The sequence below is a fragment of the Plutella xylostella genome, chromosome 6 (genome assembly GCF_932276165.1).
Source record: "Plutella xylostella chromosome 6, ilPluXylo3.1, whole genome shotgun sequence".
Lineage (NCBI taxonomy): Eukaryota > Metazoa > Arthropoda > Insecta > Lepidoptera > Plutellidae > Plutella > Plutella xylostella.
Genome location: NC_063986.1, coordinates 10,454,975 through 10,468,379, shown reverse-complemented (window position 1 = coordinate 10,468,379; position 13,405 = coordinate 10,454,975). Strand labels below are relative to the sequence as shown.

Below are 13,405 nucleotides of genomic sequence, written 5' to 3'. Positions count from 1 at the left end.
ACTTTCAAGTTAGCGCGTTTGTTGTGAAGCATTTTGTACGAGTGGAAATCTGTTGAAGTAACAAGGCATATTTTATTTAGGAAGTATACTCTAGTAGTTTCCGCAACTCTTACGGCTACAATATGCAGAGTGAAATTTTATTAGTGATCTCGCTGTAGGCAGGTGAATGTTACCAAACGTACATGCGTCCTTAAGTTGCTATGTCGACGACGTGAGTAACGACCCACACATTTTTTCATTCACAATAATAATTGAGTGTGTATTATTTTGTATGCAGTACGAAAACTAGGGTCGTCAGATATCTGCTAGGCCAGCTATACGTGAATAAAACGTATGGAGCATAGATGCGGCTCATTAAAAAGTTCAACTCGTTCTCACAATTGCGACATCATTTGTTGTTTCCTGCAGTTGTAAGTACCTACTCGCTACGAGAATATATAGAAAGTATAATGATGTCATGCGAGCTGTAGTTTAACTGAAACCCTACTACAAAAATAATATACAGGGTGAGTCTTTCATAGGTGCACATCCGGAAGTATGAAATAGTAGAATTACTTGTCAAAAGTCATAATCTACCACCATTTCACAAAGGCCCCGTCATTAAGGAGGAATGAAATGGCGAAAGAAACTCTTCGAGCATCTTTTAAATTTTTTCCTTATATCTAATACAGTTTTTACTTATTTCTAGTACAATTTAACTTAAGTATATCTATTTATTTTTTCCAACAGCCTTAGCTGAGGTGGACAAGCCCACGCGTTATTGTCATTCAAATAATCATTTATACTATAATAAGCTTTATTACATAATGTTGCTTTTACTAAATTCTTAAATTTTTGCTCAGTAAGGTTTATTGTTTCGTTTGATAATTTATTATAAAAACGTATACAGTTCCCCATGAATGAAGTGTTTGTTTTCGAAAGTCTGAGTGTGAGGAAAAGCAACTTATTTTTGTACCTGGTCTCAATACCGTGAACATACTTCCGGATATGCACCTACGAAAGACTCACTCTGTATATTAACGATACAGGTTGCAAGAAATGCAATGTTCCTTAAATTGAATTTTATTCATTACAATAGAACTTACTTATACGAATATCGCAATTGTATGGTTATTCATAATACGTATAACATGCTGAACAACGTCTGTTAACTTTGCATAAAGAGCAACTTTAACTTTGGAATTATATTTTAAGCGAGTTTCAAGCCAGGCATGAAAGTTGCATGTGTATTTCATTATAGTTTGCATTTAAAGAAATACTCTTGGGTACAGTTTGATACTTAGTTATCATACATACGATACGTGTACATTCCTAATGCTCACGACTGTAATCCCCGAAGGGATATTCATAGGTGACTCGCAAGCGAGCCAACCGCTTTTCGCTGTACTTTGGTAGTAATTTCATAGGTCGCGAGCCGTATCGCCGCTTTTTACTAACTTTATTATCTTATTTATTATGCATGGTTTAAACATATTTTGGTAAGCACTCTGCATTCCATACCTCCCAGGGTATGGAATGCATGCCAAATTTTTAAGCAAAATATGCAAGTCAAATACATACCTATACTATAAAGACATACATACAATACATATATAATAAAGACGGAATAAATTAAATTCTCTCCCTGATTACAAAATCACATACCTACTATATCAAACAGCGTAGTTCTGTCGACTTGGAATAAGTCTGTAAGTTTCCCTCCCGCGTTTCCCTTGAAGACGTATTATTTTTCCTTCACAAGAAAGCCCTACATTAACCCGGACGTAATTACTTGTAAAGCAATTAAGGGCCCTTTCCCTAGCTTTCTCTTACTGCGGGTACTGTCGGCGACATAATTCATCATGTACTTATTACCGAGGTTTTGTTTGTAATAACTAATAACATAGTATTAAATAGTAGAGTTGAGAGTATATTTATGTAGTTTTTTTTAATCTAGTGGTTACGAATATATTAAGTAAGGTGAAAAGTATTGTAGCACTTAAGTTTTTAAATCAAATATCTGAGTAAAATTTAACCCCCTTATTCATAGAGAAGTTACAGAAAGATAAATAAATAGAACGTTTTAACCAATAAACTGTTTTGTCCCTCTCCAACAAAGAACAATTTGTTCTTTGACAGAGAGGGACAGGGACAGTTTATTAGTTAAAACGTATTGTGACTTTTCTATGAATAAGGGAGTAAGTCTTGATTTAAAATAATATTTTTTACTTTAAAATAAAGTATGGTAAATTAATGTAAATATAAAACGCTTTAGTTACTCCAAATAAACAATGAAAATAATCGTTTAATGAGCTTATAACTCCGCGCTAATCCAAAGGAAAGTTGATCTAAAACGAATTAAAAGTTTGAAACTCATGTAATAAAGCACACTCTAATATTAGCCACTGACCATATAATTAAACTTTTCAACATAAACTTTTACATCGCGATTCAAAGAACAATTTAAAACTATTCTTTGACGTTTTTAAATATTAAACATTTACCATCATTTGTAATTTTAAACCAGTTATTGTTGCCCAACTGGGCATGTGCATATGCTATTATAATAGATACCTAAGTATCATTAATATTTATTGTTTTACTGTTATTCATACTTAATTATAATTTACCCTTTTTTCAGATTCACGAATTGCTTACAATATCAATATCTATCTTTAAGCGATAAGGCCGCCATTTTTGTAAATAATGTGTTACTATTTAAGTTATGTAAGTTTATTGTATGTGTGTGTACAAATAAAGAATATTCTATCTATCTATCTAAACTAACCCAAGGGACAATTTGCAACACCTTACTTTTCCAAACGTCCTAATGTTTGTATGAACCATCAAGAGAGTCGGCACACTCCACAGCTCCACACACCCCTCATTATGATTTATGGCCCCGCCTGTACCCTACCTCTAGCTATAAGGTGAACTGCCTGTAAGATGGCACTGCTTAAGATAATGTCGGGTAATCCCGAATTTTGCGGATGTAATTCAGAATAGTAGAGCGTGTTTTAGGGTGCCATATTTTATTAATTCTACGGTTAGTTAAGTGACAGTTTACAAAGTTAACTTCGGAAGGGTTAAGAGATTTGGCTTGAGGTACAGGTGTAAATAAATTATGCTGCCCTAATGGCCCGTTATTACGGTTGTTATAAAGAATACTTATAATATAACGATAGATAATTTTAATTAATAAAAACATTAGTTTACTTTAGGACGGATTCGACCAACGTCGAGTAACTTTTTACTCACGAGTAAAGTACCAGTTACTCGCGAGTAAGCAGATTTTGCATTCTACCAAACCTGAAACCAAGATAAGTAGCTTATCCCAAGAATAAAATGTTTTACCGCCAAAATTGACCGTGTAACGAGCTTATCCGAGAGTAATTTTGTAATGGCGGCAGCACATCAGCTGATTAGAAAACCGTCATAATGACATATAAACACATCTGTCAAAACATAAACAAAAGTACGTTAAAAGGCAAAGTCTCAGAATAACAACAGCGAATAAAATATTAAAACATAAACAATTTCATACTTTTATAATCCATTCAAACTAAGTTGGCATGTCATTTCTATTGCATGCTTTGAAACGCAGCTATTTTTATTTTAGTTGCAGTACAGTTTCGTTCCTCGTTCATTCAATTTAATCATGGTATAACTTGGTAGAATGCAAATGTACTTATCCTAGATATTTACTCGCGTATAAATTTTATTCCGGTATAGTTATTCTCGTGTAACGTGATGTTTGGACGAATTCACCCTTAGAAAAATAAAACTTAACTGTTTTTTTAAACATGCTTGTCATGCGGCCTCGACGCGTGTTTTGAAACTATACAAGGCCAGAACGCAGAGGTTGGGACTGCTCGCGTATATTTTCAAATTAAAATAGCGCCATGATTTACTTGAAAATATACAAGGCCATTACGCACTAATCGCGTATATTTTCAAGTAAGTTGGGCCAAAATTATGGCTTGAAAATATACTGCAGCAGTTACCACTGCGTACTAATCGTGTATATTTTCAAGTGCCAAGCGGCAATGCGAGCACTTGAAACTATACGTGATTAGTTACCAGGTAGCCATTTTGAATTGTTGCTCTCTCTTTCTTTCATGCGAAGTAGTAATAAGTCTATTGCTTTCTAAACATTGTATCATCATTCCGCACTTGGCATTGTTTTCGTAACGTGTTTTTTGTTTACATCGTACAGTTAAAAATCGTAAAAGTAAATTGATTTAAATTAAACTGTAGAACTGTTGTTAATAGTAAAAATTATTTCAGAAGAGGGTGTAGATCAATTCATAAAATACAATTACGGTCCATTCAAAACTTGATGAAAAATATGTATGTAATAGGTCTATAGGGTAATACCTACTCCATCTACACTTACGAGCAATGAATAAGTCCAAGTAGTAAATACTCAACACCAAATGACCACAATTTTTTTAAAACATTTAATTTAGGATTTGATCAAAATTTTCGTTTTTAGTTGGTTACCTATATTTTGATGCGCTGTTAAATTTACTTTAATATATTGCCGACGGCGACGGCGTCATTAAGCTAGTCTTTTTCGTTCAGGAGCTATCATCACTGGAACTTTTTCATTGCTCGTGAGTGTAGTAGGTATTACTCTTAATTCATATAAATAATAATATATTAGTATTCTTACTTGCAAGTATTATTGCTATAATTATCAATTTATCAATCAAATTAGAGCTTGTTCATCTTTATTTATTAACATTCTATAGGTCTATGACAGGCAGAACAAGTAAATTGTAGTCATGTACATTTACCGAAATAGTTAAGTAAGTAAATCAAAATCAGCATGTAGGTATAAATTATATGCGACAAGTACGCCAATCAAGCAATGTGCGTAATAGCAATGTATATTTTCAAGAACGATTCAGTAAATCCCAACTTGAAAGTATACGCGATTAGTACGCACAAATCGTGTATATTTTCAAGTAAGATATTATTTTTTTTCACTTGAAAGTATACAGTGCTAGTACACTATGGGTGCGTTCTGGCCTTGTATCAAAACACGCGGCCTCGACTCAAACTTTATAAAAGAACAAAAAATAATATAAGCTATTTCATGATACTAAATTGATATGGTGACACCAAGATAAATATGTATTTACTCTAATAACCTAAGCTTCGAACTTACAAGACCCCTTTTGTCATTCTTTATAAATAAAACTTAATTACCTTAAACCAAAATAAAAATCCTTTAAGTTAGGTAAGTTACAAACTAATTCAACTTAGCCGTTATCGTAAATATCAAACGTTATTGGCCCAATAAAAGTAAACTGTAGTAGGTTATAAATAGTTATTATTTATGCCACCGTCCGACCTTCAGTGAATGTTAACACTCAATCATAAACCCATTTTCACCCCTTGGGCTTCTCAAATGTCTCACAGATTAATGGGCTAGCTACTTAGACTGAGTTATTTGGGTTTGCTTGTCTCTTGTTATTACCATCAGAAGGGATCAAATTTATAGATTTTTGTCACATGTATAGATGATATAGATGTTCGTATTTGTATGTAAGTAATTAAGAAAGAACATAACCTAAGTAACGTTAAAAAACCCTGACATACAACAATAAAAATCGCATAACTTGTGAACCAATTTTCATGAAACATGGCTAAGAACATTTGAGGTACCTACCTAACATTACCTACGAACCTACCTAACCCCAAAAACCCCACACCCCAAAAAACAAGATGAAAATCGATTCAGCCGTTTAAGGGTGCTTTTCCACCAGAGATGTGCTATGCAGCTATGCTGCGAAGATGTGATATCTACGCTACGAAAATATGTGACCGTTTCCACCAATACTACGCTAGGTAGCTGTGCGAGGAAGATGCGCTACGAAGATGCGCCGCCGCAAAGTAGCTGTGCGAGAAAGATGCGCATCTCGAGCTATGCTATGTATCGATAGTAGGGAAACGACGGGGGCGGCGGCTCGGTGAGGGGATGGGGGGCGGCGATGGTCCATAGCACATATCCATAGCACGCATCCATAGCACACATCCATAGCACGCATCATTCCATACAAAAAACATATCTTAGTTGAATCGGTTTCCACCAGTACTAAGCTATGTGCACCAATTAATATGATTGGTGGATATCAAACGCATCCATAGCATCGTAGCATAGCACATCTCTGGTGGAAAAGCACCCTAAGAGCTCGATACCACAGATAGATACACCTACAGATAGACAAACACGTTAAGCTTATTATACCCCTCTGTTCCGTAAAACGCAAAAGTAGCGTGGGACACCTCTCAGCCCCCTGATGAAAGTCAATTAGTAGCCGATGGAGGCCTAGACGATAGTCTGCTGATGATAATGACATTACTATAGGCCTGTTCAGTCACATGAGAAAATGTGGCTCTCAAAACCCACAGCCGCTGTAACAATCATCTGTCAAGATGCAGTGGCCAATGATGATGATGATGACCAACTTTTGGTGATTTGTTGTAATATCCAATTTATTCTGACACTACATATACAGGGGGTTGCCGAAAGGGGGTGACTCAGGGGGTCATTCTGAACAACTTTTGCTCTACGAGTTTTGAAAATTCGCAAAAATCATATTCGTTCTCCATAGTAAAAAGTCACGTGACCAACAAAGTTTCTATGGAAAAGGAAATATTTTTTCGTGAATTTTCAAAACTTTTTGCAACACCTTGTATATTGTGTTCATCAATTAATGGGAGACGTGCACATCGACTTCTGGAGTGTTAAGGTTAACACTGGTCAGTGCGAGTGTTAAGTAGACTTACTTACAATCGCAACTGGTTACGAACCCCTGGTATCGAACGCGGCCGAAGGGTTGTTATATAGTATTTGCAAAACTTTTGAATCTGCCATAATATTTACTCAACACTCGCACTAAGCAGTGTGTGAAACGTCATTTATGGTGATAAGCTTGTTCATAGCAGAAAATTGTGGAGGGACTTCTGCCGATTTATAATCGATGTTTTGAAATTTAGGATCTATATAATTTACTTTTGCAGCTGACTGTACTTTTATAAGTAGGTGCGGCTTTCATCGCAAGATTTACACGTCGCTGAAAAAATATCATATTCCTAATATTGCTATGTCTGGAGATTGGTATCCAGATTAATGAATAATCAAATCTCGAAATTTGTATGCCTATATTCTACTTGTAATGTTTCAATTTCAATTATTAGAGAAAATCACATTATTTACTAATCGCAGATAAATAGCTCCATACATATCCGTAGTAATGATTAAACATAAATATTTTTTCTGTAGATTACCAATAATGTACACTTTTGATCCTTGTCAAACTACCTACATAACAAACTGACAATAGGTATTTGAATATTCAGTTTGTAAGTTTGACAACAGTGGACACTGACGGTAGGACTGGTCCACCGATTTAAAGTCGCTCAGCGTGCTATGGAGAGAGCTATGCTTGGGGTTTCTCTGATGGATCGTATCAGAAATGAGGTTATCCGTCAGAGGACTAAGGTTACCGACATAGCTGTCAAAATATGCAAGCTGAAGTGGCAGTGGGCTGGTCATATCTGCCGAAGAACCGATAACCGTTGGGGTAGACGAGTTCTCGAGTGGAGACCACGAACAGGCAAACGCAGCGTGGGACGCCCTCCTGCCCGCTGGACTGACGACCTTAGGCAGGTGGCGGGTAGTGGTTGGATGAGGAAGGCCGAGGACCGAGTGTTGTGGCGCTCCTTGGGAGAGGCCTATGTCCAGCAGTGGATGATTATTGGCTGATGATGAAGTTTGACAAGGTACAAAAGTGTACAGCTACTTATACAGCTGACTGTACCTACAAATCCTAATTAGATAAGTAAATTATAACTTATACCTAGTCGTAAAATCAAATACAGCCTTCCTAAAATTTACAATAAATGTGCAGTCACCCTGCAATCAGACACATTGCGATGTGTTTAATTAAGTCTAGTGCTCGGAAACATATCCAATCTCTTGGTAAAAGACATCCTGTAATTTAGAAACAAGATTTAATGCCCTAGGTTATTCAGATACACTCACGAGTGATCACCTAAATTTAAAATGTATTAATTTAATTCTAAATTGAATGTTTTTAAATGAGGGTTGTTTCGTATTGAAATTTTGTATGTGAAACTTTTTCATTGCTCGTGTATGTGTAATAGGTAGTGAGTGACTTTAGGGGGTTAGCCGGTAGTGGTTCGATGAGGAAGGCTGAGGACCGAGTGTTGTGGCGCTCCTTGGGAGAGGCCTATTTCCAGCAGTGGACGATTATTGGGTGATGATGAGGATGATGTGTAATAGTGATGGGTAAAATGAAGAACTCACCGTAAATCATGGATATAAACAGAAATACTGCATTCAAAATGTATGAATGCCTCGACATCTTCTTTCTTGCATCAGCCATATTGCTTCTTTTATCTTCTATTTAACTAAAACCTATTTAAGTATACTAATTTATGTTATTTTTTACACTATCTTCTTCTTTTCATTGTCACTTAATAATTTTATGTCCTATACGCTTTCACTATTTATTATGTTTAAATTGAAGCGGTTATATGCATCAACTCAGAAAAAGTCTATCTAGCGCTTCAAATTATTTTCAATCGTTACCAAAAACGAAGCCAGTGACTACTATTGAGCAATTAAAATAAACCTGTTTAAACTAAATCAGTCAACAGCCATTTTTGTCCGTTATTAACCCGTTGACAAATAATAGTATGACACTCTTCGTACTAATTAATGTCGCTCAACACATAAACTTGGCGTAACTTAAGTAATTTTATTTTCAATCTAGTGTCCCGTAAAATAAATCTTCCATGGAAAGCAGTAGGGGAGCGCTTCAGGATTGAACCTAATATCATGATGACTTCAGCTGAGATTCGAAATAGACCTAAACGCTGCACCCTTGTTTTGAACGATAAATCTCAAGTGAATCCAGCGCACGACTCTAAAACAAATTTCGCCTTTTACACGCCACTTCCGCTGCTTCCGTCCTGATTTACGACACAAACTACATTAGTCACTGCAGCACATTTTTTCGAGTCACTAATTTATTTGGCCGGTTCGAGAGGGTTCAAAACACAACCGTCGACTGACGGTCGGCGAACATCGTGCGTCGAGCGCATTTCAGTAGCGACTGAGACGTGCGGCACGTCCAGCGGCGACCAGCATCCCGCTAGCACTGACTTACATAAGGGACTTGTTCCCGTGCCAGCTACGTGGGACCTGAAAGAGATAGCAGATGATTTCCTAGGGGCTGCAGACGCAGTTTGTCCCGGAGGAGCGGGATGGGAAATCAAGGTTTTCCCGCCGCGTGCGGGCGTAGCGCGGCGTAGCGATGAAACTCTGTGTGAAAAAGCAATTAAAATGTAGGTAGGTTAAAATGATAGAATCCTGTTTTCCTGGGCGAACGCTGCAGACTAATCTTTTAATGGATGTGTAATGTACCGCCAAATTAAGTGCTTACGTCGTCGGCAGGAGTATAGTTTTGATGAAGCACCTTTACTTAGGATAAACGGGCTTTTGGCTTTGATCTTCAATTAGCTACATGTTAGTTGGTGCTGGCCCCACAACTTGGAGATCAATGTTGTTTGTCCCCTGTTTTCCTGGAAATAAATATCTTTACAAGAGTGAAATAATTTTCTCTGTAAACTTACTTTACTTTACCCTTATACTGGTTAGTGAATTTTACGTAATGAAGTCTTGTTAAAATGAAGAACGATTAGCTAATCAACTCTAATGATTAACTCCAGCGAGCGTGGAAGTAATAACAGTATTATACTTAATTAACTCTTTTTCTTATAACTTTTTTATGGATAAATAATATTCTGTGGTAATGTGCGGTGATGTAGTTTAGTTCTTAGGCTGATAAGCAGGTCGTAAAGAGGTATTAAAAAAATACACAGTATGGTGAAAGAGGAAGCCGCAAAAGGTAATTCAGAACACTATTTTTATTTAACAATTAGGTACTGAAAATTCGCGCAAAGAAAGCGGTGAGTCACACCCGGTGGGGTAGTAAGCCGGCAGGTTTAATAAACCACTTCTGCAACACCATAAGGTACAGTTGATACATCAATCGGGCAGGCTGCTTGCAGCGCCCCTGTGAATGGCGATGGCGAGACGATCACGTTAGGTCGCCCACTAGCGGTTTCCACTCAAAGGCTATAATATGTGGGGACATCTCACACACGGCCATCCGACCCCAAGCTAGGAAGAACCTGTGTTATGGGTGTCGGACAGCTGATATATCTACACAAATACATAGATAGATAGATACTAAATATAAATATCAACACCCAAGACCCGAGAACAAATATCTGTGTTTAAACAAATATCTGCCCCAGCCGGGAATCGAACCCGGGACCTTCGGCTCAGTAGTCAGGGTCACTAACCACTACGCCATTCGGTCGTCAATCCGTATGTAGCGGATTTTCCTCACTGTATAGTCCACTCTTTTCTGATAGTACAACAGTTGCGAGCAATGAAAATGTTCCACCCACTATAGAGCTTACAGTATGTTATTGTAATTTTGACGTTTCCTTATGTCTGGTAAGTAAAGTTGGTTTTCGTCTGCAAGTCGTTAAATATGTATGGGATTTCGAATGTCAAAAAACCAATAATATGTATAATGGACAGGGTATAGGTAAGTGCTGTCTCTGGATCTTTTGCATCTTTCGCATCCACCTCTACTTTGTAATTGATGCTATTTTTGTATGGTTGGGTAGTTATTTACTTAACCAAATAATAGTAGTTTTTTTTAATCAAGTAGGGTACATTTTCATTTTTGTAAACAGCAGAAAAAGAGTAACTATTAATTTGTTCATAGAATTGAATTCGTTTGAATCAAAAGACAAGACTACCAACAAAACTAAGATTTTTATTAGTAATAAAAATAAATGATTAATCACTTAAGGGGAAACTATGTAAAACACATCAATTCAATTAAATCGCACTAAAATTCAAACAAGACAGGACACGATTTTAAGAGGACATCACAAGAACGAGTTTCACCATCGTACCGGACGCTGATATTTCTTTAAGGTTGGTTTTAGGGGTCCGTAGTTCTGGTTTAAACTGTGGAGTTCCGCTTATTAGCATTACAGTTTCATCACAGATGTGGAAATAAAAATAAATAGTAAGATGGTTATGTTGCAAATCTCTGAGCCAGGAAAGCGAGTTTCACCCCACGTGTGAACAATTTTTTAGTCCACACGTGGAGGAAGAAACAGTATGCTTAATATTAAATTATAATAGGTATTTAATAATTTGAGTACACTACAGTATAGGAACTTAACAGTAAATTAACTTGTATCGTCGATTAATGATTATTTTTTTTGGCATATTAGGCAAACGGCATTCGATTGACTTACTCTAAAACCTGAATTCATACTGAAAACAGTCCATACAATAAATAATGATAATACGTTTTTAGATTGCACTTGTTAGGTAATACTTTTTATATTTGAAGATTTAGTGCAATTGATGTCCCACAAATCAGGTCCTTTCACTATTTTCACCAAACACGCTTGCCAGATTCAAAGTTTTTTTTATTGACGGAAGTAATCGCCTTAAAAGGGACTGTTAAACGGTGATTTCAAATTGATTTAGGTCCGGCCCAGATTAAAGAACTTAATTTGACATTGACTAAAATAGGCATTTTCAGATGTAAGTTGAGGGAATTAAGGTTGAATTTCGTTTGTTCCGTATAAGAATGTAAGTAGCAAGACAAAGAAGGAACGAGCATTTATAATTAACTGCAATCAACACTGACGTATTGAATTTCACGCATGCGTACAGTCGGTTACAACAGTGTTCTATTGGATAGTTTTAGATGAGATAAGTTAGGTTTCACTATCCCTTGTTAGTTAGGTATTATCTCTTTTTGTGAATATAAACGTCAGGAGAATAATTAAAAAATATAGTAAATAGATATTACAAAAAAAAATGTTTTAATCCACACACAAGCTGTCATTTTTGCAGCAGTTTGCACCAAATAAATAATATGATATGTGATACAATTTCTACAGCATAAACTACTGTTTAAAAGACAAATTCAGTCCCTAAGAACTTTTGGCTTCGACTGTCCGACTCGTGCCCAGCGACAGATGTTAACATACGGCGTTTGTTGTCTTACTTTAAGAGATATGCCCTGTTTTTTTTTCTCAGAAAGGGATTCTGAAACACCCCCCTCGTTGGCTTGACTCATGCACGATTGTCTTTGCGTTATTTATAGAACCGACAATGTTCTTGTTCGACTTTTGTTTGTGTTTATTGGGGTAAATCGTTTGTTGATTCACTTGTGTGCCTCATTGTACCTACGTGCCGGTTGCGCTACTTTAGACGTGTTTCTTGTTGAAAAACGGGGTATTAGGTAATCTGTGTAAATGTTGGATGACTTTGGTCTATGAAACATACATACGTACAGACGAAAACAGTGAGTTTAATTTAAAATTTGCTAACAACAGCTGCCACTACACGGGTTTGTTATAGGTTTATAACGTCACTATATCGCGATTTACCATAAATATGGCGCTGTGATTAGAACAGTTCAAAAAATGTGAAGATTTTCCAAACATATACAATTTGAATTACCTTTTTCTGTACTTATTTATAACCGACTACACACACGCATTTTTCGTACGCACGCATGTTGTGCTCATTTTTTTTGGGAATTTCCAAAATTTGTGGACAAAAGCTGCTTTCGCAACACCCTGTATATATACACATTTATCCAGAGCTCCACAATCGTCAGCCCGACCCAACGGCCCAACAGTAACAGTACAATAATTTAAAACCAAATCGTTTTCTATTTTGATGTGAGATCCTCTGGATAAATGCTGTTTATTTATGTCCCCTCACAAACTTTGTCCAAAGTAGAAATTAGTCTTGAGCAGACTGATTGGAGGGACGTGTGTGTTTATAATAGAAGAGTATTTTTGTCCGACAGACAAGTAATGTGAGTTTAGCCCTCGGAGACGGAATAGAAGTGTTATAAGGTTGACGGGTGAGTGTCTAATGGAGGTATATCTGTCTTTGGTAGGCATAGTAAGTTGCCTTTACGGATACGTAGAGTTATTCTTTTTGTATTTTTTTTAACTGCCTCTGTGGTCTAGTGGTAGAAGCTTCGCTTCATGACCCAGAGGTCCCGGGTTCGATTCCCGGGTGGAACCATCAATTTGTGTTTCTAAATTGTGGTTCTAAGTTTGGTTAGGACATAGAAGGCTGATCACCTGATGTCCGAAACAGTGTTACGATCCATGCTGTCGGATGGGCATGTAAAGCAGTTGGTCCTGCGCCTAGCTCTCTCCAGTCGTGTCGGTCAATCCGTCCCATTGGACTATGAGAGTGATGGAACAGAGAGTGCTCCTGTGTACTGCGCACACACTTGGGCACTATAATCTACTCCTGCGT

At 36.8% G+C, this 13,405-nt stretch overlaps 1 protein-coding gene across 2 annotated transcripts in view; it reads right to left on the bottom strand.

Moving 5' to 3' along the window:
- The window catches only part of LOC105383076, a 74,384-nt gene extending 65,192 nt beyond the window's left edge, over nt 1–9,192 (bottom strand). For both annotated transcript variants that reach the window (XM_011553090.3, XM_048621567.1), the window contains exon 1: nt 8,321–9,192. In XM_011553090.3, the coding sequence (XP_011551392.3) occupies nt 8,321–8,399 (79 nt within the window). In that variant the 5' untranslated portion in view covers nt 8,400–9,192. The remainder of the gene's footprint in view (nt 1–8,320) is intronic.
- Nucleotides 9,193–13,405: the final 4,213 nt, after the last annotated feature.